The 27,186-nt window shown below is 50.4% G+C and overlaps 1 protein-coding gene across 9 annotated transcripts; it reads left to right on the top strand.

Moving 5' to 3' along the window:
• The first annotated feature begins 21 nt into the window (after nucleotides 1-21).
• Nucleotides 22-27,186, top strand: relch (RAB11 binding and LisH domain, coiled-coil and HEAT repeat containing). Of its 9 annotated transcripts, none has more exons than XM_062479067.1 (30): nucleotides 24-611; nucleotides 4,843-4,932; nucleotides 8,527-8,598; nucleotides 8,754-8,809; nucleotides 9,061-9,174; nucleotides 9,495-9,680; nucleotides 9,881-9,975; nucleotides 10,207-10,482; nucleotides 10,771-10,846; nucleotides 11,118-11,213; nucleotides 11,530-11,553; nucleotides 14,552-14,664; nucleotides 14,760-14,850; nucleotides 16,473-16,544; nucleotides 16,815-16,955; nucleotides 17,031-17,195; nucleotides 17,360-17,507; nucleotides 17,606-17,762; nucleotides 18,257-18,380; nucleotides 18,489-18,537; nucleotides 18,619-18,698; nucleotides 18,782-18,888; nucleotides 19,079-19,178; nucleotides 21,442-21,524; nucleotides 22,591-22,654; nucleotides 23,151-23,289; nucleotides 23,386-23,502; nucleotides 24,544-24,632; nucleotides 24,809-24,879; nucleotides 26,004-27,186. In XM_062479067.1, the coding sequence occupies exons 1-30, from the start codon at nucleotides 152-154 to the stop codon at nucleotides 26,122-26,124; spliced, it is 3,576 nt and encodes a 1,191-aa protein (XP_062335051.1). In that variant the 5' UTR covers nucleotides 24-151; the 3' UTR covers nucleotides 26,125-27,186. The 9 variants fall into 9 exon arrangements, 8 of the variants coding, with proteins under 8 accessions (XP_062335051.1, XP_062335054.1, XP_062335052.1 ...); XM_062479070.1 differs by lacking the exon at nucleotides 21,442-21,524 and adding an exon at nucleotides 20,293-20,375 and having other exon boundaries at nucleotides 25-611; nucleotides 9,887-9,975; XM_062479068.1 differs by lacking the exon at nucleotides 21,442-21,524 and adding an exon at nucleotides 20,293-20,375 and having other exon boundaries at nucleotides 25-611; nucleotides 17,363-17,507.

Here is a 27,186-nt window from a genome sequence, read left to right as displayed (position 1 = left end):
ATTCACAGCCAATCACAGCCCTCCTTATTCCCCTGTCATAGCTCGGTCAGCTAGCAGCTACCTTGCTAGCCATCCGTCCAGGAAGACGGGTCCAATTATTAGCTAGCTAGCTAGCTAGGTTGGTTGCTATAAAATCTATACTGTGCAAAAAATGGCGACGGGTAGCGTCAACCCGTTTAATCTTAGCGATTCTGAGGAGGAGGCTGAGCGGAGACCAGATGAGGTGGCTGGCACTGAACGCAGCCCGAGCGATGGAGCCCCTGGACCGCCGTCCACCAACCCCTTTTCCCCGCAAGCAGACGCGGAACCGCCGGTACTATTGCTGTCTAGCAATCGAACCAGTCCTAGCGTCGAAGGTGTCTCGGTAACGGCCGCAGCTGCCGCTATGGCAGGCAGCACGGAAACTCGGGTATCGGTTGATGTCATTGCGGCTCAGTTATTGCGGGATCAGTATATCCTCACGGCCCTGGAATTTCATACTGAACTGCTGGAAGCAGGCAGAGAGCTTCCGAGGTTGAGGGACTATTTCTCGAATCCGGGCAACTTCGAGAGGCAGAGCGGAACTCCGCCAGCTTGCAAGGACCAGGTACTTGGCCCTGGTGGCCCTCTGAGTAAGTAGCTTGTCGGTGCTAACTACAACCCCAATCTAGCTGTATTACGATCGATAGTCCGCTAATGCACTCACTAGCAAAATAACCAGTTACCTTGCTTAAGTTTTGACTGGTAATTAAAGCTAAATGCTACAACAATGTTTTCTGACAGCACAGCTTGGAAAACAATGGTGCGCCTTTCGGACACAGCTAGCGCTGCACCTGTCAGCGGTCGAATAACGCACCTCATAAACTGCTTGTCAAGATATGTAGCTCTAATTAGTTCCCCGATTACCGAATATCTACATGTTAAGGGCGACAGCCTAACTGAATTATTCCTCCTAATCATCAGTTAACCTGATGCACAGTTCGAAACAGGTGGTTCTGGGGGTCAACAGGAGCTGTATGACATTTTAATCACAGACGCATATAACAGCGATTGGGAAAGGCGTTGACTGGTGCCTATCCCACTATCCAGCCGCTGTCCAAGTCATCATGGCTAATTGCTAGGGTGGCTGGCGGTTGCCATGGCACTGGAAGACATCTAGGGCAGCTGAGGGCGTGGGGGCGGGGGCTTGGCCGCGTGCGTGCGTGGGGGGGGGGGGCTTAGCACAGTTGGGCAGATATTGTCCACCTGTAGGAAGGCTATTCAACAGGGCCCGTAGACTCTAAGCTAATGGCTGCTTCGCTCATCCTGCTTGAAGGAGCGAATGTGCGTTTTCTGTTGTAAACGAGTGCAAATGTGGTTTAGCGGGGAGAGAGATGTGTCCGACAGGGGGGAGGGTGGTAAATGACGTCAGAGGGTCCCCTATTGTTTTGACCTTTATAACAGGAAAAGGGGACGGGACGGGGACGTCGAGCCAAGGATTTGCCTTGCCCCTTGGAGACAGTTGCCAGGGAACCGTATGCTACTTCAGGGGGGACAGGGGGCAATTCACCCTACTTGCCTCGGGGGGAATGTCCCTGTACTTACTGTAAGTTGCTCTTTTCTCCCACGTGCAGAAGAAAGGTACATCCATATCTTTCTGGATGTTGTAGAGAACGTTATGACGGTTCAGTGTTTAATGTATCGTCATGCACTATAGATAAACAACAGCCCCAATGGCCTCGATAAAGCTTCAATGCTTAGCCTAGGTAGCATTATCATGCTCCTTACCACAAAGCTGATAGAGTCAATAGAACCAAGGCCGCTAAATGTGCAGCTGGTGTTGTTGTGTGTTCATAGTCTCTGTGTTTGCTGTCTGACTGTAGACTGACTGACTCAGTGTGTGTAAAACAAGAGTTCATTCTCTCTCTTTCTTTCTCTGTCAGTCGTTTGTCAATCTCAGATTCCTGGCATTCTGTCGTGCCTCTGTGACCTGTGTGTCCAGAGCATAACAGGCCGGTGATGTTGAGCTGCGTTTAATTAGCTCAAATGCAGAGTGAGGCATCTTTCTAGGGGTGCGTGTGCTTGTGTCTAGCCAGCAGAAAGTTAACACAGAGGGTATTTCTCAGCTGAAAATTCACAGGCCGAGATAAGAGGCTGTATCGACTACACAGTTATCAAGCTGTCCAGTGTTTGTGAGTAGGACTTGAGCCAATTCACTATATGCACGCATCTCTTTTAGAAAAAAAATTATTAAATTTGACTAACCCCTACAATTTTAATCTTCTTATAATTTATTTGTTATTATTTAACATATCTTTTTTGGGAATTCTACTAATGTGATTGATCTCAGTCTGTATAAATGAAAAAGGGTTAGAATGTATTTTTTTGAAAGGTTGGAAGAAAAAAAAATATATATATATATTGTCAAATAACAATTTGAAAGGTTGACAAAGTTTGTCAAGTGCATATAGACAATTGTGTGGACTGGGGGAAGCCAGCCCTAAACAGGACTTCCATGAATTTTGTGTTTCCATTGTGGGCCAATGAGGTGATGATGTTATGAGACAAGATTATGTCACCATGCAAGCTGATTGGTTGTTTGTGAACGGGAAGGGAGTGGCCTGTTCTTATAGGGATGTTAACTGGAGGTCAATGGGAAGGCACACACACACATTACATCACAGGCAACATGTGTTTTCATAGTCCTTCCACGCAAGATATTTCACGTCACACACACACACACACACACACAAAGGTCAGTCATAGGACCAATTGTGATTGCTTTGTGTGGCCATGAGATCAGTCCTAATCATGGGACTCTTAACTCATTACTGTGGCATTCCCCTTAGTTTGACAAGGCCGAGGGTGTATAGCCTGGCTCTGCCCTCCTACGTACTTCCGCTCAATTTGGATTTTGCTGCTGTACTAGGTCTGGGATTTCAGTGCATCAGTCGGTTTTCAGAAACAATTTTTTTGTAGGTCGAATCAGCGAACAGAGGGAGTGGCTGAGAACGATGACGTTGATGTCGTGCACTAGTTTGAGTTGTAGTTCAGTAATGGCAGCGGAGAAAGATGCGAGCGAAGCTATTCTGCGGTTGTGGCAACGCTGCCGAATATCCATAAGTTAAAGCCGGAGCAAGAACAATCCTTACTGAGTTTTGTTGGCGGTCATGATGTTGTGGCCCTCCTCCCCACGGGGTTCGGGAAAAGTTAGATTTTCCAGCTACGGCAGCTAGCTCCATGGTGAAGGAGTTGGCTAAGACGAAGGCTAGCGATTGGTTATGGCAGATCAGAGTGGCTCTGGGCAGATCCAATAGTTTTAAACTTCAACAGAGTACCCGCCTTCAAGGAAGTTAACGCTTGTCAATGGAGAGATCCCAGACCCTCTGTATAAATGAAATGTACGAGGGTCTGGTTAGGACCAGGCTAAAGGGTGTAGGCCTCAACATTCAATTATCCCAGCTAACATGACAACAACTACCCACTCCCCTTAGCCTCAGTAGCTAGGCTAGGTGTTAGCCAGCTAGTGCTGAGAGGCACTACTGTTGGCTGACACAACAGCAAAAGCCTGACTTCTCTTTGGTTGGACTTGAAAAACTTGATGTACAGTAAATTAGGGGCAGCTAGCGAATGGAATGAGTTAGTAGGCAACGCGTGACAGGCTGGTTTAGGGGAGAGCACGCACAAGACTAAAAAGGCTGACAAACTAGGCTAAGTTGGATGGATGTGTGAAATGTTTATTTTATTATTTATCCAAAGACACAGAGCATATAAAAAGTACACTTTAAAAAAGTGCACAATTCTCTCAGTAGTGATGGGCATTCCGGCTCTTTTTCGTGAGCCGGCTCGTATGGCTCAGCTCACTAAAAAGAGCCGGCTCTTTTGGCTCCCGAACGGCTCTTTAAAAAATACATGTTTTAACTATGAATTTGACTATGATAGGTGTGAAAACAATTTGAATTAAATTATGAAATGAAATCATACTCGACCGTAACCACATATCTTTAAAAATGCATTGATTTGTCATGGCTCTCCTCCGAGTTTTGACTACTCTCTCACTGTGTGTGAGTTGGCTCGGCCCTCCCTCATGCAGGATTGACAGGAACAGAATGTGAGGATGATCGTGTGCGCCTTTAAGCCTACAAGTATTTTTTTGTTGTTCTTTGAATTAGTCAATTATTTTAAATACAATTAAAATTCATTATTTCATAATCATTTAGTTTTTATAGGCTGTATTAATCTATTAAAAATAGAGTCGGCTCTTCAGATATGCGAGCCAGCTCCCGACGTTCACCTTCAAGAGCCGGCTCTTAGAGCCGGATCGTTCGCGAACGACCCATCACTATCTCACAGTGTATGTGGTTGGAGTCAAGGACTAGAACTGGTATATTCCCAGTATCTCACTGACCTGATGTCAGTAAAACCTCCCAGGTTTGACGTTTTGATGAAAAGGAGCTACAACCTGTTTGGTGTACAAGCTTAGATCACTGCTGAAAGCCTATATTCCACGGTCGAGTGACTAAAGCTCTCTTCCTGATTGTTACTAACATTTACATTTAGTCATTTAGCAGATGCTCTTATCCAGAGCAACTTACAGTAAGTACAGGGACATTCCCCCGAGGCAAGTAGGGTGAAGTGCCTTGCCCAAGGACACAACGTCATTTTTGCACGGCTGGGAATTGAACTGGCAACCTTCAGATTACTGGCCCGATTCCCTAACCGCTCAGCCACCTAACTCCCGCTGCATTTAAATATTTCTCTTGTAGCGTGCCAGCCAGGAGAGGGTGTAACCCAGATGTGTTCCTCCCTAACGCTCCATTTAAAGATTTCTCTTATGGTGTGCCAGCCAGGAGAGGGTGTAACCCAGATGTGTTCCTCCCTCAGATCGTGCAGGCAGCATCAGCACGCTGGACTCTCTGGACTTCGCTCGGTACTCGGATGACGGGAACCGGGAGTCGGACGAGCGTGTGGCCGGTAAGACCAGAGCAACTGTACGGGCGGTGAGGCGGAGAGGCAGTGAGGCCTGATGGAGGCAAGGCAGGATGGAGAGGCAATAGGATAGCACAAAAACACGGACCGTTTTCCTAACTGAAGGGCATTGTCTTTGGAGAGTCCATCTGGAAACCATGTCATCTACAGTGGTTCAGTCACACTGCGCTAAATAAAGATGCCAAACGTGTGATTATTCCCAAAGCACACACTGCCACTGAATGTCGTTAGAATTCAGTCTTCTCACTGACTTGGTGGGAAGAAAGCCTATTTTGGCTGAATAGATTATCACTTAAAACATCAGAGATAGAAGTAGGCCTCACTGGTAACCGAGGAGACTAATTCTGTCTTGAAGGCTCAAGTAATGATTCACCAGTTATCCTACCAAGGTACCACTGCACACAGAAATCATCTTTTTGTTTACTTGTCTATCTTCTGGGTGCAATTTTATGTGTCTAGGGAAAACAGTGCTTGCAAATGTGCTTGTGAAATAATCTGTTAATGTTTTTCATCTTTATTTCATTACCTGATTGCTAAACTAAAATCCTACGCTTTTCGGGCCTGTTAGATTTAGTTTTGTGAGGTGAAATGAAACAGATTGATGCTTAACTGCTGTATAGCTGCCCGGTGTCAGTGTTAGCCTAGCCCTGATCAGACACAGTAGCAGGGCTGTAGTCCAGCCAGGAGAACAGCAGGAACATGCAGCAGAGAGACTGGAAACACACAGCCTTCACCTCCTTATACCCTGCCTCCTACCCACTAGATTTTGGCATCTCCTACCCCTCCCTGCCCAACCCCTCCCTCCCCCATCCCCTCCACCCCCTCCCTGCCCTCCTCCACCCCCTCCCTGCCCTCCTCCACCCCTACCTGCCCTCTTTCCCCCTCTCACCCCTCCATCCTTTCCCTGCCCTCCATCTCCTCCCTGCCCTCCTCTCTCCCCTCTCCCTCCTCCACCCCCTCCCTCCTCCACCCCCTCCCTGTCCTCCACCCCCTCCCTCCTCCACCCCCTCCCTCCTCCACCCCCTCCCTGTCCTCCACCCCCTCCCTCCTCCACCCCCTCCCTCCTCCACCCCCTCCCTCCTCCACCCCCTCCCTGTCCTCCACCCCCTCCCTCCTCCACCCCCTCCCTCCTCCACCCCCTCCCTCCTCCACCCCCTCCCTGTCCTCCACCCCCTCCCTCCTCCACCCCCTCCCTCCTCCACCCCCTCCCTGTCCTCCACCCCCTCCCTCCTCCACCCCCTCCCTCCTCCACCCCCTCCCTGTCCTCCACCCCCTCCCTGTCCTCCACCCCCTCCCTCCTCCACCCCCTCCCTCCTCCACCCCCTCCCTGTCCTCCACCCCCTCCCTCCTCCACCCCCTCCCTGTCCTCCACCCCCTCCCTCCTCCACCCCCTCCCTCCTCCACCCCCTCCCTGTCCTCCACCCCCTCCCTGTCCTCCACCCCCTCCCTCCTCCACCCCCTCCCTCCTCCACCCCCTCCCTCCTCCACCCCCTCCCTGTCCTCCACCCCCTCCCTCCTCCACCCCCTCCCTGTCCTCCACCCCCTCCCTGTCCTCCACCCCCTCCCTCCTCCACCCCCTCCCTCCTCCACCCCCTCCCTCCTCCAACCCCTCCCTGTCCTCCACCCCCTTGCCAACATATCTGCCCCAGCTGTCTGACTTGTGAGGTTTTCTGGCTTTTTCCAACGTTGATCAAACCCCTGAGGACAGTACTGGACAAGCTTCATTCATCCAGACTAGCGGCATCTCTCCTTCTCCTCTTCTTTTTGTTTTCTCTTTCTCATCCTTCTCTTCTTCAGCTGTCTCCATTTTGTCCTGCTTGCATCCTGTGCACTGTTGATCTGTAGCTCAACACAGAGCAGGCCTCAGTCCTCAGGAGACATGGGAAAGGCTTCTTAAAATCGTTCTTTTACATCGTGGCAAGTGGCAAAAATAAGACGACATCTCCCCCACACCTCTCTGGTCTGAAGAGAATTTCTCTCAGGCACTGAGACGGACTAGTAGGAGGCTACAGGTCCTCGGTGCACAGACATGCAACACGTTTAATCTCCCCATCGCCTCCCTAGTTCCCATGTGCTTTGGTTTTTTTGCTGGTCCTGTCGGAGCACATGCCAGAGGTCCTCTGCTTCAGGTCAGACCGTCTGAGACCCACGCCTGTTTGACACTGTTGCAGCTCAGCCCCTTACAAGCGCGTTTGATTTTTGGGTGCGTTTGTACATTTTCTAAATGGCCCCCGAGCACTTTTTACTGCGCAGAAATCTTGAATTTCCGGGTCTGTAAGAATGGCTGCTCGTGACCAATGAGAACACAGATGATTCAAAAGAGGATTCCCCCCAGTGGTACAAACAAGCCCATTAGGCCACGCCCACACTGATCAGACAAGTGTGCAACAGTCCGCAGCAGTGTGATCCAGGTGGGTCCAGGGCTGTACCTCTGGTCTAGGACACTCTCACGTACTCTGTCACACACAGACCTGCTGATAAAGAAGATGTTTTCGGTTGTGAAAGTGAAAGGCACAAATAGGTGTCACTGAATCAAATCAATTCTGAATCAAAGGAAGTTGCAACTGTCAACAATCTCCGATTGACGCCATTGTTTCTGTTTTATGAAACGTGTCATGCAATTTATCGAGTTGTCAAGATTAGCCGGCCAGCTAGCTGTATGCTTTCTGTAGCAATTGTCATTGCAAAGCTGGCATTATTGTCACTGTTATAAACGGTCATTCATTACCATCATTTCCCAGGGACACAGTGCTAGGCCGTGTGACGGTGGTAGGATAATATGTACAGAAATGAAAGTGGAATGTAGTTTATGTACATAGTTTTAGCATATTGATATTAAGTAGTTATTTGGCATCGATGGATTCTGATTCCATTTTCATCTAATCCATGTCAAACTGGAACTACCCGAGGCCAAACACTTTAATTCATGGCTCACAATCTCGAAACGTGGGTTTTTATTCCAATCACGACTAAAAGCTACCACGCTCCTTAAGGAGAGGAGTCTTTAAGGAAACATAGCCTGGGTCTAAAACGGTCTCACTTTTTACATGTTGGCTGTAAACTCCCTGGTCAGACAGCTGCCAGTATCAAGGCTGCATCTCAATAGTCTGAGTTGGCTTCCTCTCCTTGTCTCCTTTCCTTGTCTGCAGGGATCAAGTCTTAGGAAGGGGATGATAGCATTCTAATACTTTAGTATCAGAGCGGACTATAACAAAATGAAGGTGTCAGTGAAAGCATTGGGGATGTTGGTGGAAAGGAGAGAAGGAAGGAAAGTCACTATGCACTATTGATACTCGCCCTCATCGATACACTCGTAGTCTGGAGGACTGTAAGCTATCCCATGATCCTCTGCTGCATGCATTCCTTAGATCCATAATTTGCATGTGTTTGTTTATTTTGCCTCAGCTTCTTATGATACTTGTTGTTATGTTTTGTTTTCCGATGGGGGAGGGCGGGGCCGGGGGTTTCATTCTGTTTACTTTTATTTTTCTTCATGGCCATCTTTGTTTTGTTTGTTTGTTTGTTCCCTCTCCTTGGTTGGATGTACTTCCTGTGTGTGTGATGTCACTTCCTGTCCAGTGCTGGAGTTTGAGCTACGGAAAGCCAAGGAGACCATACAAGCTCTGCGCGCCAACTTGACTCAGGCAGCAGGTGGCGTACTTTCCACTTCCTCTTCATCCCTCTCTCTCTCTCTCTCGCTCTGTTTTTCTCTCTCTCGTTAGAAGAGAGCTCCTTTCTCTCCTCCTCTGTCCGGTGGGACGGGGGTCTTCTCTTCTTACCTCTCTGATCTTCTCTTGTTTTTCCAGAAAGTGAAGTTCCCTCGCAGGAGAGGAAAAACTTCAAGTCAAGTCCTGAGATTCAGGTTCGGCCACAACCCTTGACTGATCCTGCACACTGAATCTGACCACAGGAGAGAACTTCAGAATGCAGTAGAATTAATCGTATATAAATTTATATCTCGCTGTCCATCTCCATTTATTTCTCCCCCTCCATGTATCTCTCTGTCTGTCTCTCCATCCCTGTTTATCTCTCCCTCTCTATTTCTCTGTCTCTCTCTCTCTCCATCCCTGTTTCTCTCTCCCTCTCTACTTCTCTCTGATATTTCCTTCTCAGGAGCCAATCCGTCCTCTGGAGAAAAGGGCCTTAAATTTCCTGGTGAATGAATATCTGTTAAAGAACGAGTACAAGCTGTCGGCCATCACCTTTTCAGATGAGAACGATGACCAGGTACGCTCCAGCAGGTGCTGGGTTCACTGCAGGTGATGGGTTTACTGCAGGTGATAGGTTTACTGCAGGTGATAGGTTCACTGCATGTGATGGGTTTACTGCAGGTGATGGGTTTACTGCAGGTCTGCAGGTTCTGGGTTTACTGCAGGTGATGGGTTTACTGCAGGTCTGCAGGTGCTGGGTTCACTGCAGGTGATGGGTTCACTGCAGGTGATGGGTTTACTGCAGGGCTGGGTTTACTGCAGGTGATGAGTAGACATGTGTTTACCCAGGTAGACGGGTGTTAGACAGGTGTGTTGACCTCGTGTCTGTGACCTCAGGACTTTGAGTTGTGGGACGATGTGGGTCTGAACACCCCCAAGCCTCCTGACCTGCTGCAGCTCTACCGCAGCTGTGGCTCTGCCCTGCCGTCGCCCCGGGATACGAAGGACGTCGCCGTGGGAGACGACGCCGATGGAAACCTCTTCACCCAGGAGTCTCAGAGACAGCTCCACCTCTCCCAGCAGGTGTCTGTGTCTGTGTGTGTGTGTCTGTCTGTCTGTCTGTCTGTCTGTGTGTCTGTCTGTCTGTGTGTCTGCGTGCATCTGACTGCAGATCTAGAGATTGCAGGTTCGAATCCCCCTCAGTACTTGGATAAAAGCGTTGGACAGATGAAAACTGGACATTGTAGGTGGTGTGTTCATGATGTTTGTGTTTTGTCTCTTAGCAACAGGCGGAGGTTGTGCAGGAGCTGGAGTACCAGATCAGCCTGCTGAACAGCGACAAGCTGACTCTGACCCAGCACATCAACAAACTGCAGAGGTGTGTGGGTGTGTGAGAGAGAGTGCATGTGGGCTTGGGCGTGTGTGTGCGTGTGTGCTTGGGCGTGTGTGAGAGTGCGTATGTGTGTTTCTGTCACTACCATTCCAACAACAACCAGACAGCTCTCCTCACCTCTGGTCGTCTGACATTCACATCATCCTCTCTCCGCCGAGTCTGAAAGGTCATGTGGTCTGTGCTGACCAATCACAGCCTGTCCTGTCTCCTGTGTAGTGAGATCCAGTCTCTGAAGAGGACCATCACCTCCCCTCCCCCCACCACCCTGGACCTGGGTTCAAATCCCAAACCCTTCCCCCTCTCCTCCACCCCCCCGCCCCCCTCCCTTGACAACGGCCAGTACCTGGACATCCGGGGGGTGTCGGAGCCCGACAACGCCCCCGTCGCCGCGGCAACACTGCCTGACCCCTCCCCAGGCCCCGCCCCCATACAGTCCCCCCCTCACCCTAAGCTAAAGAGCAAGGTGCCGGTTCAGTTTGACCGGCCCAACAGGTGAGGGATGGATCTTATAGGGCACACACACACACACTCATTCATACACACACACTTATTCATGAACACACACACTCATTCATACACACAAACACACAGACATGTACTCTCACACACACACACTACTCACATGCACATACATTCACTAAATATGTTGCAGATGTACTTTACCAAGCTCATCTTTCGGTTGCTGCCATACATGCCATTACCAGGTGCTGCCACTAGATGTCAGTATGTGTCTTCAGTGGTTGTGGTGCTGTGACTCTCTGTGGTGTTGTGTTGTCACAGGAAGCTGTCTCCGGCGTTCCAGCAGGCTCTACTGTCCTTCTGCAGAATGTCCTCAGACAGTCGCCTGGGAGCAGAGGTACACACACACACACACACACACACACACACAGCCTACAATTAACACACACACAGAAACATGCACACCCACGGTGCCTAGTTTGTGTCTCTGATTCTGATTGAATTCAGTTACCCCCCTCTCCCCTCCCTTCCCCCCCCTCTCCCCTCCCCTCCCTTCCCCCCCCTCTCCCCTCCCTTCCCTTCCCCCCCCTGTCCCCTCCCTCTCACCCGCCTCCCTCTCACCCGCCCCTCTCCCTCCCCTCTCCTCCCTCCCTCCCCCTCCCCCCCAGGTGTCTCGTATAGCTGACAAGGAGGAGAGTGTGGTGCTGATGCTGGGTCGCTGTCTCCCTCACATCGTCCCCAACGTCCTGTTAGCCAAGAGAGAGGTAACACTCACCTCCTCACTCACCCCCTCCTCACTCACCCCCTCCTCACTCACCCCCTCCTCACTCACTCACTCACTCCCCTCCCCCATCCGTCCATCCATCCATCTTCTCTGTCTTGGGGGGGGGGGGGGGGGGGTAGGGCTTGTTCAGTATTCTGACTCGACTGTTGTTTCAACAATTACTCCTTTCTTCATCTCGTCCTCCTCCTCCTCCTCACTTTGGTGTCTTCCTGGCATTCACTCTTTCTTCCCCCCCTCCTTTTCTTCTCCTCCTCTCACCCATCCTCTGGTTCTTGTGCATGCCTCTCTGCTCCCAGAGAATGGTTGTGCACCTCTGCCAGGTGAGTTGTTCACGCCCACACGCACACACCTGACCAGGAGGCCTAACGCAGACCCACTCCTATTGGCTACGACCACCACGGCTTGGGGAGGGGTAGTCATGGTTATTGTGGTTAGTCTATGGTTAGTATTATCAGTCTGTGGTTAGTTTATGAATGGTCTTTGTTTAGTCTATGATCTGTAAATGGTTAGTCCATGAACAGTCAGTCAGATTAGACTATGAACAGTATGGTCACACCATGGTTAGTGTAAGGGCTAACCGCGGCCTGTGCTCAGTGGTTGATCTACAGTTAGTTCATCATAGTCCATCAGATCAGTCTGTGCTTCCGGCCAGTAAAGTGGGTCTGCTTTACTCCTCCCTCTTAACTGTGCCTCTGCACCCTGCCCCTCTCTGATTGGTCCCTCTTGTCCTCTGCTCCTCTCATTGGCTGCTTCTGTAAAACGCTTGTCAGTGATTGGTTGAGAAAGTGGACAACCAAAAAAGTCATTATTGCAATCTATCGATTCTGTTTATTTTTAAAAGTGAACACTGAACACATTCAGTTTGAAATAATTATTCTAACTGCATCCTGCTAGTCTGATTCTACTAGGTATGAGGTGTGTGTGTGTGTGTGTGTGTGAGGTGTGTGTGTGTGTGTGTGTGTGTGAGGTGTGTGTGTGTTGTGAGTTAATGTGAACGTTTGTGTGCTCTAATCGAGAGGTTAAAGCACACAAATACAAGTTAAACATGTATCAGTATCACAGCACAGGTGACAAGTCTATAGAAAAACCACTTAAATTTATATTAAATTGATATCCATTCAGTTTTGACTGTGACGTGTGTGAGGGTGGAACAAGGGTCTGGGTACAGGAAGGAGAGGCCTAACCGGTAGCCTGGAGTATTTGCATGGATGAGCTATGCAGCTATTTGACCCTGTGACAGTTCTGGAGCAGTGGGCCCCGTGCCAGAGTCCTGGGGCTAGGATGCGAGGGAGCAGAGGGGAGAAAGGGAAAAAACAAGCGATGTCAACTTCACGCTTCACTGGAGGATGTGGACCTTGAACCATGTCCGTTAGACCCTCCAGTCACACGTACAAACGCTCTTCGCTCTCACACACACACACACACCAACCATTTCTGAACTTGAAGACACACCTCACTTTTAAGTAAAACTGTTTTTCTCTCTATTTTCACCAAAAGTTAAAAGGCACTGTGTGTTTGTCTTGGTGTGAGAGGCATCTGACTTTAACAGCAGAGTCGCTGACCACCTGCCTTCTGTATCACCTCAGGGATATAATCATTTACCTCCAACCGCACCCTCAACTTCTTGATAACACCACAGAAAAGAAAAACACACGACAGTAAAAAAGCCTTTGAGTGTGCCGGAAAACTCTTTATCTGTGTGTCACCTTCGGGACGTTGCCTTCACTCCGACACTCTGACAGTTCCTCAGAAGTGCCGAGCGTCGTAAAAAGATTAACCCTCAGACGTCATGTGATCTTACTTCCCCTTTCTTCTCCAAGCGAAGAGATAAGACCACCGGTTCTCTAACTGATCCGACCAGGATAGAGACGTAGTTGACAGGTCTGTTCTACCTCTTGGCCAGACGCTCCGAGCCAGAGGGACGTCCAGGTAGTGGATGAAGATCGGGCAGCAGATGACCAGGGATCAGGAGGGCACACTTCTGACAGTGTTTCTGTGGTCACAGTCAAGCAACTGTCTGTATGTACCCTGCACTCGGCAAAGTAGCCACAACTCAGCTACTAGTGCATCTACATTTAGTCATTTAGCAGACGCTCTTATCCAGAGCGACTTACAGTAAGTACAGGGACATTCCCCCGAGGCAAGTAGGGTGAAGTGCCTTGCCCAAGGACACAACGTCATTTTGCACGGCCGGGAATCAAACCAACAACCTTCTGATTACTAGCCCGACTCCCTAACCCCCAGCACCTCTCACACTTTTGTTGAACCTGCGTCCTCTTGATCTGAAGTCGGGTGCTGCTCTGCTGAGCTGTACCCCTCCTCCCTGCTGTCCTGCCCAGACAGGCCTCACTCCACTCCCCGCTTCCAGGAACACTGTGATTGAGCAACGCCATGTATATGACGGGTATGAATGAACACTTCATCACACAAATCCCACTTTCCGTAGAAGAACAGAAATAGGTGTAGTGCCAGTTGATGTTGTTACACCAGCGACTTGAGAACTTTCGGCATTGCCGGCTGACTCACCCCATCCCACGTCCTCATTGCTGGCTCCGTCTGCCAGCATTCAGCAGGAAAACATGAGTTTGTCCAGGAAAATATGGCTTCAGGGGAAAAAATATATATATATGTGTGTGTGTGTTGAACTCGGATGCTCTCTAATTAGGGTGAGCAAGGCTCGAGCAGTGAGCAGTGGCTGTCTGGGATCTGTATTTGTCCTGCTCGTTCTGGGTCTGGGTCTGGTTCTGGCCTCTTCCTGGTTTGGACGTTGCTGGTGTGGTTTGGTCTGCTGTCTACAGGACTGCTGTGACCTTAGCCGTGAACTGTGTTTCATCTAGTGACTCACTATTTTACAGGGAAACCGTATGTGCGTGTATGTTTAAAACTATATCTTGTAAAACCAGAATACTGATACAAATTCATGGGATTACAAATTAGATTACAGAACGAGATTAGACCAGTATGTCAGCCAGCCATGCATGTTCCTCTGGTTTATTTGACGTCCTGTTTTGTTGGTGTTGGACCATAGTCTAGTACTTCTCTCCCCCCCCCCCCCCCCCCTTCTCTCCTCTACCCAATCAACTCCCACCTGATACACCTGCTTTGTACTGGAACAGGTCCCTGAATAGAACTCAACTCTGTTTTCCTCCCTCTCCCTCTCTCTCCCCCTGTCTCTCTCTCCCTCTGTCTCCCTCCCCTCTCTCTCCCCCTGTCTCTGTCTCCCTCCCCCTGTCTCTCTCTCCCTCTGTCTCCCTCTCCTCTCTCTCCCCCTGTCTCTCTCCCCCTGTCTCCCTCTCCTCCCTCTCTCTCTCCCTGCAGGAGTTGATTCCTCTCATCCTGTGCACGGCGTGTCTTCATCCAGAGTCTAAAGAGAGGGACCAGCTGCTCCACATCCTCTTCAACCTGATCAAGAGGCCTGACGATGAACAGAGGTGTGTGTGTGCTCGTGCATGCATGTCTGTGTGTTTGACTATATGCTGCTTAATCCTCAGATTTTGATCTCTCTGGTTTGTGTGTGTGTGTCCAGGCAAATGATCCTGACGGGGTGTGTGGCGTTTGCGAGGCACGTGGGTCCGACTCGCGTGGAGGTGGAACTTCTCCCACAGTGTTGGGAACAGGTACACCACCTTGTGTTGAGGGTTTAGAACAGGTACACCACCTTGTGTTGAGGGTTTAGAACAGGTACACCACCTTGTGTTGAGGGTTTAGAACAGGTACACCACCTTGTGTTGAGGGTTTAGAACAGGTACACCACCTTGTGTTGAGGGTTTAGAACAGGTACACCACCTTGTGTTGAGGGTTTAGAACAGGTACACCACCTTGTGTTGAGGGTTTAGAACAGGTACACCACCTTGTGTTGAGGGTTTAGAACAGGTACACCACCTTGTGTTGAGGGTTTAGAACAGGTACACCACCTTGTGTTGAGGGTTTAGAACAGGTACACCACCTTGTGTTGAGGGTTTAGAACAGGTACACCACCTTGTGTTGAGGGTTTAGAACAGGTACACCACCTTGTGTTGAGGGTTTAGAACAGGTACACCACCTTGTGTTGAGGGTTTAGAACAGGTACACCACCTTGTGTTGAGGGTTTAGAACAGGTACACCACCTTGTGTTGAGGGTTTAGAACAGGTACACCACCTTGTGTTGAGGGTTTAGAACAGGTACACCACCTTGTGTTGAGGGTTTAGAACAGGTACACCACCTTGTGTTGAGGGTTTAGAACAGGTACACCACCTTGTGTTGAGGGTTTAGAACAGGTACACCACCTTGTGTTGAGGGTTTAGAACAGGTACACCACCTTGTGTTGAGGGTTTAGAACAGGTACACCACCTTGTGTTGAGGGTTTAGAACAGGTACACCACCTTGTGTTGAGGGTTTAGAACAGGTACACCACCTTGTGTTGAGGGTTTAGAACAGGTACACCACCTTGTGTTGAGGGTTTAGAACAGGTACACCACCTTGTGTTGAGGGTTTAGAACAGGTACACCACCTTGTGTTGAGGGTTTAGAACAGGTACACCACCTTGTGTTGAGGGTTTAGAACAGGTACACCACCTTGTGTTGAGGGTTTAGAACAGGTACACCACCTTGTGTTGAGGGTTTAGAACAGGTACACCACCTTGTGTTGAGGGTTTAGAACAGGTACACCACCTTGTGTTGAGGGTTTAGAACAGGTACACCACCTTGTGTTGAGGGTTTAGAACAGGTACACCACCTTGTGTTGAGGGTTTAGAACAGGTACACCACCTTGTGTTGAGGGTTTAGAACAGGTACACCACCTTGTGTTGAGGGTTTAGAACAGGTACACCACCTTGTGTTGAGGGTTTAGAACAGGTACACCACCTTGTGTTGAGGGTTTAGAACAGGTACACCACCTTGTGTTGAGGGTTTAGAACAGGTACACCACCTTGTGTTGAGGGTTTAGAACAGGTACACCACCTTGTGTTGAGGGTTTAGAACAGGTACACCACCTTGTGTGTTTAACCTCTAACGACCTTCAGCTGAAGCTGCCACTGTTACGGCTCCTCCTGCTGTTTACAGAAACATTCGTCTTGTGCTTATAAAAAACAATAAAGAAATATGTGCTGTTGTCGTGGAGATGACCCCTGAGTGATCCAAGAGATATCACAGTGAGACAAACACTGAAGAATCTCCTGGTGTCAACATGTTGTGTCTCTCTCCTCTAAACCAACCATCCTTCATATCTCCCTCCCTCCCTCCCTTATTCTCTCTCTCCCAGATCAACCATAAGTATCCAGAGAGGAGACTGCTGGTAGCAGAGTCGTGTGGGGCCTTAGCACCTTACCTGCCTGTAAGACACACACACACAGAGATACACACACACACACATATATATCGACACAAATACATGTAAAACACCCAAGTCAGACAAACGCATATACACACATATAAAGTCAGACATATGTACACACACACACACAGGCTACTTTGCAAAGCCCAGACTAGTATTATTAACACTCACTAATGTGTATATGTTGCATGCTTATATCTATGTGCGTGTGTGCGTGTGTGTGTGTGTGTGTGTGTGTGTGTGTGTGTGTGTGTGTGTGTGTGTGCGCAGAAGGAGATCCGCTCCTCCCTGGTGTTGTCCATGCTGCAGCAGATGCTGGCTGAGGACAAGGCTGACATGGTGAGAGAGGCCGTCGTCAAGAGCCTGGGGATCATTATGGGATACATCGACGACCCCGACAAATACTCCCAGGTGTGTGTGAGTGATCGTGTTAAGGCGTCCGTGTGATAGAGGCACCGCAGGCTCTGACAGCATTGCTGTTTCCAGGGTTTCGAGCTGATGCTGCTGTCGCTAGGCGACCCGTCGGAGCGCGTGGTGAGCTCCACCCATCAGGTGTTCATCCCAGCCTTCGCTGCCTGGAGCTCAGAGCTGGGCTGCCTGCAGACCTCCCTCATCCCCTCACTGCTCACACGCATCGAGAGGCTGCTGCAGGTGGGGACCTGGGGGGGAGAGGGAGGGGAGTGTGTGTGTGTGTTTGTTGTGTGTGTGTGAGTATTTCAGTGTGTTTGATTATCTCTCCTCTCTCTCTTACTCTCTATCTGTGACTCCCCCTCCCCCCTCCCCCTCCCCCTCCCCCCCCCCCCTCCCCCTCCCAGCAGGGGGAGCATGGTCTTGATGAGCACAAGCTGCACATGCTGCTGTCAGCCCTGCAGTCCCTCATCCCTCCTCTGTTCGCTGTCGTCATCCAGAACGCCCCCTTCTCCAGCAGGGTCCGGCTACAGGGAGACCTGCCTCACATAGAGGGTGAGACACACACACGCCTCGTTCATACAGTCATTTAAAGAAGCAGTACGCACACCCCTCTTGCGACCTCTGACCTCTGACCTGTGTGACCCCGACAGTGACTCGGTTTCCCCGGCCGGCGTCTCCTCTCCAGGACGTAGCCACCATCGTGGGCAGCAGAGAGACCCTGGCTGCTCTGCTGCTGCTGTACGACCACCAGCTGGAGCATGAGGGCACCACCGGCTGGGACACACTGCTCTGGGTGGTCAACCAGCTGTGAGGCTCACACACACACTCACACACACACACGTGCACACTCACACGTGCACACTCACACACGCCACTGCCTGGGGCATGCTGGTTCAAGTTCAAGTCTTTTAATGTCAGATGCACAGAACAACACAGGGTCAGACTGGGCACTGAAATTCTTAGGACAAGACAACGCAAAGCAACCTGGCATAACATGACATATAAGTACACACAACATAGATTTAATCTATGATAAGATAAAATATAGTAAACATCCTAATATACAAATAGTATAGGGTGGTCAACCAGCCAGACAAAAAATACACTAAATCTGGACAACAACAAAACAAAAGTGTCTTTAAACCAACAAAATATTTCTGTAAGAGACCAAAACATGATATGTATTTCTTTGGTCAAAATTCACATACTCTCCTCCCCCTTCTCTCAACCCTCTCTCTCTATCCCTCCTCTCCTCTCTCTCTCCTCTCTCTCTCCTCTCTCTCTCCTCTCTCTCTCTCCAGTCTCCCTCAGCTGATAGAGATCGTTGGGGGTATAAACGTCTCCTCCTCCACCTGCGTTCACGAGTTCTCCAGGTTCTTCTGGAGGCTCTGCCGTACCTTCGGCAAGATCTTCACCAACACTAAGGTGTGTGTGTGTGTGTGTGTGTGAGAGAGTGAGAGTGAATGTGTGTGTGCGTGATCCTGGGTCTTGTGTCTCCTTGTGTATCTTTCTGAATGTCTTGGTCTCATTCAGGTCAAACCACAGTTCCAAGAAATCCTACGACTCTCAGAGGAGAACGTGGGTGAGTACAAACACACACACACATACACACACACACACACTCACTCTGATTGGTCAGCTCATCCTGGCCCCTCCTCCTTAGATGCATCTGCCGGTAACGGGATTCTAACCAAGGCTACCGTTCCTATCTACGCCACCGGAGTACTGACATGCTACAATCAGGTACGTGTTTGCAGAGCACCTCTTAGTATGTGTGTGTGTGTGTGCAGAGCACCTCTAAGTGTGTGTGTGTGTGTGTGTGTCAGGACGAAGACCGTAAGCTGCTGGTTGGGTTTTTGGAGGACGTCATGACAACTCTGTCGCTATCTCACGCACCCCTGGACAGCCTCAAGGCCTCGTTTGTAGAACTGGGGTGAGAGGAGACACACACACACACACACACACACTCACACTCACACTCACACTCACAGTCACAGTCACAGTCACACACACACACACACACACACACACACACACTCACTCACTCACTCACAGTCACACAGACACACACACACTGTCATGGTGGTATTGATCTGCCTCGTCATCAGTGTGGTGTTCTGCAGGGCTAACCCAGTGTATCACGAGCTGCTTCTGACCGTGCTGTGGTACGGGGTGGTGCACACCTCCGCTCTGGTCCGCTGCACCGCTGCACGCATGTTCGAGGTACGACACACACACACCTCACACTCTCACACACACAACACACACCCACACAATTTTATTCACAAAACATTTCGATTGATAACATTTACTTCTATTCAAAAATGACTAGAAAATAAATTTGAAATTGTATATCTTTCTTTTTAATGTTAACTGTGTATCGTATTAATACAAATAATCGTAATGCTAAAGCAACAGTTGTTTACTAAATGTCCTGAGTGCTGTAGTTTGTCTGCTCTGTGTCAGCTAAGCTGCCTAAGGCCTCCTATCTTACAACATCTCTACTAGACCCCCTCATCCCTCTACAGCCCAGCCTCGTTCCATTTGTGTCCCTGGCCCCTCGTTAAGATCCTCCCCGCTAGAGGAACCTGATGGACAAGCCCTGTGTTTGGGCTGAATAAGGCTGTCGGCCATTTTTGTTTTCACCCGTCCAGTCCTCTAGTTCAGTCAGCACCCCTAGGACAGAAATGGAACCCGGGCCTGTTATTAACTTCTACGGGTGAGGAGGAGTGGTACAGCCCTGACCCCCCCCCTCCTTCTTCTGTACTGGTACAATCCCTTCACCCACCCTCTGTCACCATGCCATAGTGGTACAGCCTGTTCACCTCAGCCAGAGCTCTGGGTGGACTGGCTGCCTCTACCCTGACCCAGGATCAGATTCTGTCCTCTGGGGATGGCAGAGGCGTCCCCAGCAGGGCTGAGAACTGACCCCAGACAAGGGCTTAGGGGCAGCAGTCCTCCCAACGCTCTCTAGCAGTAGTTTCGTACAGCTTTGTTTGCTTGGCCTTGGTCTTATGATTTGTATGGATGTGTATTGTACCTGTGTTGTGCGTGTGTGTGTGCCTGTGTTGTGTGTGTGTGTGTGTGTGTGTGTGTGTCTACTCTACCTTGCCTTGCTGCCGCTACAACTCTTGTCGTTTTTTTTATACCACTCCGTTCTTCCTTTTTGTTCTTTTTTCTTTCTCTCTTGTTTTTTCCTCCCTTCCCTCTCTCCATCTCTCTCTCTCTCTCTCTCTCTCTCTCTCTGTCTCTCGGCGATGTGTTGCCATGACACCGTGCTCGCTCTGTCCCATGCCCCGCCCTGGCCCGTGACCTCACGGCTGGCTTGTCCAATCAGCTGCTGGTGAAAGGGGTGAATGAGACTCTGGTGGCTCAGAGAGTGGTCCCTGCTCTCATCACTCTCTCCAGCGACCCCGAAATGTAAGTGGCTCCTGCCTCGTCTCTCTCCCTCTCCGCCTCCAGTCTGACCCATGACCCCTGACCCCTGACCCTGGGACCAGCCCCTAGAGGACACACTGACACCACTGGCATTACAGTTGAATTCATGAGCTATGTATTTTAGATTCTAATTGATTCAGTGATTTAATTGAACGTACTGAGTCAGTGATTCAGTTGAGAACATTGATTCACCATAGAAAATGTAATCGGTGATTTGACTGAGATACTTAAATCGGTGGTTCAGCATAGATAATCATGATTGAACCGTGGTTGAACCACTCTGATCCTGGTGGGATTGAGTGTGTGTGGTCCATCTGGGGTCCCTCCCAAGGTCAAGGTGTGGTCGTAGCGTGCCGTCACATGTCTGTAATGTTCACCACCACTGTCACTAACACCGCACGTGTCATCAGCAAGCGACGCCAGCTCACCACCACCGTTCTGTCATCATCAACCTGCACCACTAACCATCGCAGCAGCAGTTTCAATCCTTGGTCAGTCTAGAAGGATGTGGATTCATCTGAACCGATCCCTGGATAAAACAACCCTTTTGTTCTGACCAATCAGTGATCTGCACACTCGCCGCATCATCAACGTGCGACTCTAACCTGACTCTCGTTGGCTACATGTGGAGTTGTACTATCAGCACGATGGCCAAGTAACCCCTCCTCCTCAGCCCCCCCCCCTCTAGCAGCCCCCCCTTTTCCTCAGCCCCCCCTCCTCCTCAGCCCCCCCCCCCCCTCTAGCAGCCCCCCCTCCTCCTCAGCCCCCCCTCCTCCTCAGCCCCCCCTCCTCCTCAGCCCCCCCCCCCTCTAGCAGCCCCCCCTCCAACCAACCTGTTCAGATCCTGGTTGTTTGCCCCCCCCCCCTCACCTCCTTAATCTCTCTCTATCATTCTCTCCCTCTCTCCTCATCCACCCCCCTCTCCATCCCTCTCTCTATCTCTATCCCTCCATAATCATCCCTCCATCCCCCTCCCCCTCTCTCTCTCTCTCCCACCTTAACCCCTCCTCCCTCTCTCCCTCCCTCTCTCTGTCTCATGGTTTTACAGTTGATTCTGCGGGGCATGAGTGAGGCCTTAGTAGACCGCCGGGCTGCCCCGGCCCTTATTACACTGTCCAGTGGGCCTGAATTGTGAGTCAACCCCCCCCCCATCCCTTAACCCCCCCTAACCCCCCCCCCCCCTCCAGGCTGCACTTCAACAGTCTTGGTTATCCTCCTCTCCCCGCCTCCTGTTCCCAGTCAAGAGACGGAGATGGAGAGAGGGAGGGAACACTTGACTGTTTTTCCTGTTACTCCACGAGGAGGGAGGAGATGAGGGGAGGAGATGAGGGGAGGAAGCTTCCGAACAGTGTTGGAACCCGGCCGGCCGGCCCTACCTCTCCTCAGTCCTGTCTATAATCAGTTCCCTCTTCTGACGGTGGAATGATCTAACAGCTACCATTAACTCTGCTGCCCATTCATCATAATAATAAGAATATCTCAATAGCGCAACTATAAGGACCCGTTCATATTCTTGGTGTTTGTCATTATTGAGCCTGTTTTGAATGTTCACTACATCCTACTGTGTGTAAGTAAAGCTTTGATCCAGGGCTACAGTACACTACCGTTTATCCTACCTGGGCCCCGTACCAATACTCTGGCAGTGCTCCCTTCCCCTCCTCCCCTCTACCTGAGGAGGTTATACGTGCCCTCCCTTCCCCAGGAGGGGAGGGCTTCCAGAGTATTGGTACGGAGCCCAGGTAGGACTCTCCTGGAAGGATGCATGTGGTGAATGTTCAAACCTCATGGAGACCTGAGAGAGGATGTTACCAATGGAGCAGGAAGAGACCTGCTTGTATGTGCATGTGCATGAGGGAGCTGTGTGTGTGTGTGTGTGTGTGTGTGAGAGAGATACAGGGACAGAGAGACAGTTGTGTGTGTGATGGTGTCTGAGGTGTGTCTCTAACTGGTGTGTGTGAGGTGTGTCTCTAACTGGTGTGTGTGAGGTGTGTCTCTAACTGGTGTGTGTGAGGTGTGTCTCTAACTGGTGTGTGTGAGGTGTGTCTCTAACTGGTGTGTGTGAGGTGTGTCTCTAACTGGTGTGTGTGAGGTGTGTCTCTAACTGGTGTGTGTGAGGTGTGTCTCTAACTGGTGTGTGTGAGGTGTGTCTCTAACTGGTGTGTGTGAGGTGTGTCTCTAACTGGTGTGTGGTCTGCAGCTCAGTCAGGATATCCACCATCCCTGCTTTCGGCACCATCATGGAGACTGTCACACAGAAGGAGGTAAGGCTCTCACCTGTCATCTCTCACCTTTCACCTGTCACCTGTCACCTCTCACCTGTCATCTCTGACCTCTTACCTCTCACCTGTCACCTCTGACCTCTTACCTTTCACCTGTCATCTCTGACCTCTTACCTCTCACCTGTCACCTCGGACCTGTCACCTCTCACCTGTCATCTCTGACCTCTCACCTCTCTCACCTGTCATCTCTCTCACCTCTTACCTTTCACCTGTCACCTCGGACCTGTCACCTTTCACCTGTCACCTCGGACCTGTCACCTCTCACCTGTCATCTCTGACCTCTCACCTCTCACCTGTCATCTGTCTCACCTACCACCTCTCACCTCTCTGACCTCTCACCTCTGACCTGTCACCTCTCACCTGTCACCTCTGACCTCTCACCTGTCATCTCTGACCTCTCACCTCTCTCACCTGTCATCTCTCTCACCTCTCACCTGTCCTGTCACCTTTCTCACCTGTCAACTGTGTGTGTGTGTAGCTCCTGGAGCGTGTGAAGATGCAGCTGGCCTCGTTCCTGGAGGACCCTCAGTACCAGGACCAGCACTCCCTCCACATAGAGATCATCAGGACCTTCAGGCGTGTGGGGCCCAACACAGAGCCTCGCTTCAGAGACGAGTGTGAGGGCACACACACACCACACCACACACACACACACACACACACACACACCACCCCCTCCTGGTGACTGTCAGTCATGTGTTGTCATCCTCCAGTCGTCCTCCCCCACCTCCACAAGCTGGCACTAGGCAACAACAGCCAGGCCAACGAGAACAAGAGGATGGATATCTCCATGCAGCTGTTCGAGGCGTACAGCGCCCTCTCCTGCTGCTGTATCCTTCCGCCAGCTCCCCAGGGTCACAGGTCACAGGGTCACAGGTCACAGGGGGGTGCTGGGGGGGGGGGGGGGTGCTGGGGGGGGTGGGGGGGGTGCTGGGTGGGACCAAGCCATCTTGTTTAGGCCCATCAGCTCCACACCTTTACTGTACAGGACTGACAGGAGGAAGCAGTTTCTCCAGCCTTGTACCAGAGAACTTGGTCTCTGCAGTGGCTTATTAAGGAACATTTTTGTGGCTGTGACTCAGAGGAGTACTGTTGAACAGCCGTGGTTAGAGGTCCAGTTACGTGGAAGTTCAACCCTGCTGGCCGTCCAGAGCCCTTCTGACCCGTCCAGCTTCACGTCAGGATGATGTATGTGGCCTCATGAAATAACATTGACTTAGTAGGTGTAGGTGTGTGTGAGAATTATTGTAGGGTCCTAGTTCCCTGGACTTTGCAGTAGCTTTGATCTCTCAGGTGTGTGTGTGTGTGTGTGTGTGTGTGTGTGTGTGTGTGTGTGTGTGTGTGTGTGTGTGTGTGTGTGTGTGTGTGTGTGTGTGTGTGTGTGTGTGTGTGTGTGTGTGTGTGTGTGTGTGTGCCTGTTCCACTGGCGAGTTCAGAAAGGAAAATAAACTCCCTTCATTTTTGGTCTGAAGGGTAATTACAGGGTTGGTTGGGACCAGGGAGTGAGATGGAGGGAGGGAGGGAGGAAGGGCAGAGAGAGAGCGCTCTATCCTAACTTTTTTGGTCAGAGTTCCCAGCATACAGATGTGTGTGTGTGTGTAAGAGTCAGAAAGTCAGTTAAGCACCCTCCCTTCCATCGCCTGGTGACCTTTAAACACACACACACACACAGCTGTGGGTTCTTGCATGTCTGTAGCAGCAACTCCTGGTTTCTCCCGCCTCCCTTAAAGAGAGACAATGCAGTGAGAAGTGCTTCCGGGTCTCTTCTATGATGTCACTTCCTGTTAAAGTCGACACACATGTAGGTAGGCCAGCAGAAGTGTAGTGGAGGTCTGTGCTTGGTTGTCCCTTCTTTAACTTCCTGTCTCCAGTCATCTCTGAGGAGCTGATGCTCAGTCACTTCCTGCCTGGGCTGAGGTGTCTGAGAGTAGACATGGAGCAGCTCTCTCCTGAACACGAGGTACACACACACACACTCACACACACACACCGTGTCTGGACTCACCTTTAAAACGACTCCTCCGCTCGTTTGGGTTGACTTGGTGTGTGTGAGTGCACAATTTAGCCTAGCTGGATGCAACTATGCCCAAATGAAGCCGTGAGTCCCAGGTGGATGAGGGTGCTTTGGTGTTGCAGGTGATCCTGAGCTCCATGATCAAGGAGGGGGAGATCAAGGTGGAGAGCAGAGCCATCGGAGAAGCCCAAGGGTGAGAACCACGCGCACGCACGCACAGAACCACACACACATCACGCACGCACAGAACCACACACGCATCACGCACGCACGGAACCACACACGCATCACGCACGCACGGAACCACACACACATCACGCACGCACGGAACCACACACGCATCACGCACGCACGGAACCACACACGCATCACGCACGCACGGAACCACACACACATCACGCACGCACGGAACCACACACACATCACGCACGCACGGAACCACACACGCATCACACACGCACGCACAGAACCACACACACATCACGCACGGAACCACACACGCATCACACACGCACGCACAGAACCACACACGCATCACACACGCACGGAACCACACACACATCACACATGCACAGAACCACACACGCATCACACATGCACGGAAACCAGAGAGGTCAGGGAGGAGGAGAGGGAGGGAAGCATCTTTAGAGGGTTGGAAAGGAGGGTGAAGAAGGAACTGAGAGAGGGAGGGAGAGGGGGAGAGGGCAGGAGGAGAGAGGGGAGGAGGATAGAGGGGAGAGAGGGGAGGAGGAGAGAGGGGGAGAGGGGAGGAGGAGAGAGGGGGAGAGGGGAGAAGGAGAGAGGGGGGAGAGGGGAGGAGGAGAGGGGGGAGAGGAGAGGAGGAGGGAGAGGGGAGGAGGAGAGGGGGAAGGAGAGAGGGCTTAGTGTTGAGACAGAGACTGTTGTGTGGGTGTCTTTCATGGACGTTTCACCATCTTGACAACATGTGTTAGTGTCTCATTAAAAGTGGAACTGTGTGTGTGTGTGTGTGTGCGTTGCACTGGCTCACTGTACCCTGTCATGAATATGAGTGTTCTGCCTCATTCATTTTAGTTCACTGTTTCATGTTCTGTGATGTGTGCGTGTGTGTGTGTGTGTGTATAGTAAGTACCATGTTGTTACTGTAGGTTAAGCAGTGTAGTTACACGGTTGTGTTTGTAACCTTAATGGAAAGTGTTGCTGAGTCACGCTAAAGGAACCAGCCACCACAAACCCGTTGTCATCCAAGAGACAGGAAACTCAGGGGGTCAAAGTTCACCCTCTGATGCTGTAGGTCCGTCTGACCACTGTGTGTGTGTGTGTGTATGTGTTCTGCAGGGGCGTGTCCATCGCGGCGAGCATCGTCGGCGAGGACGCCAAGACCAAGTTCCTGAGCAAGATGGGTCAGCTGACTACGTCCAGCGCCATGCTGGCCAACGTCTTCCAGAGGAAAAAGTGACCCCATCCCCCTCGCCCCCACCCCATCTCACACCTATCCCATGAGCCTCTGCTCTCGGTGCAGAGCACGCAAGACTCGGGTGTGTCTCAGTTGTCTCAAGTGGCTTCCTCTGCTGGTGTCCTCTCTCCTGTTTCTGCTGTTCAGACAAAATAGTGTTGGTGAGGGAGTTTGGATGATGCCTGGTTGGAGATTTGAACACACCCTGTTCCGTTATTAAATGACATTGCAAGTGTAGAGGTCGAGAGGAGAGGAGAGGAGAGAGGAGCAGGGGCCTTCTAAATGATTGAGACGGACTCAGAAAAGGAGACTGAGTTCCTTCAGCTGGGTTTGATTTAAGATGGTAGCCATTTTGGATCCAGAAGCTCTGTGTCATTTTCCCTCTTTGTCAGTGTCAATCAGATGTTCTGTGTGAAAGAGGTTGGAGCCTGTGGACCCAGAATGGCGACCTGTCTGTCTGTCTGTCTGTCTGAGCAGAATCATCTACTTGAAGTAAATTGAAAATAAATCCTTCTGCCTTTATTTTGTCTTACATGTTTGTCATGTTTTGTTTTGATAGTGTCTATTTTATAACTTATTTATGGATCTTTAAAACTTTTGTCCAAACTCCAAAGAAACTTGCACTTCACTTTATTTTCTTTCTGTTTAGTTTTATCCTGGATCATTTCATGTTTATTTTGATTTGGGAGTCTGATACAATGTGAGATGAACACATTGTCACTCCCGTTACATTTTAATGTTTCTTTGTGTTGGGTTTTTGGAAGTTGTGAAGAAGTTTAAACCTAGTATGATGGTGATGATTGTCATGATGGTGATGAAGATTCCTGCCTGTCTTTGATCTGTGTTGCAGTGTGTCTGGAACTGTTTGTTTGATTATGTTTTTCTAAATTGGGTGTTAAGATTCGGTCATAGTTTCTTTTTGGTTGTTTTGGATATGCTCTTAAAGTATGGACCTGTACGATACACTGTATTAAGAGGAGAGCACCCTTATTATGTACATTTCAAATCGGTGTCATGAAATAATAAACCAAGACAAAGACTTGTGTACTTACGCACAACACTTAT

Source organism: Osmerus eperlanus, chromosome 15 (genome assembly GCF_963692335.1).
Source record: "Osmerus eperlanus chromosome 15, fOsmEpe2.1, whole genome shotgun sequence".
Classification (NCBI taxonomy): Eukaryota; Metazoa; Chordata; class Actinopteri; order Osmeriformes; family Osmeridae; genus Osmerus; species Osmerus eperlanus.
The sequence above is the reverse complement of the archived record's forward strand: the minus strand, read 5'-3'. Positions and strand labels throughout refer to the sequence as shown.

Excerpts from the sequence above, each read along its gene's own strand:
- relch (XM_062479067.1), top strand. The coding sequence starts at position 152 with ATGGCGACGGGTAGCGTCAACCCGTTTAATCTTAGCGATTCTGAGGAG. Across the intron at positions 8,810-9,060 it reads AGTCAAGTCCTGAGATTCAG|GAGCCAATCCGTCCTCTGGA; the intron begins GTTCGGCCACAA and ends TTTCCTTCTCAG. Across the intron at positions 19,179-21,441 it reads CCGCTGCACGCATGTTCGAG|TTGATTCTGCGGGGCATGAG; the intron begins GTACGACACACA and ends ATGGTTTTACAG.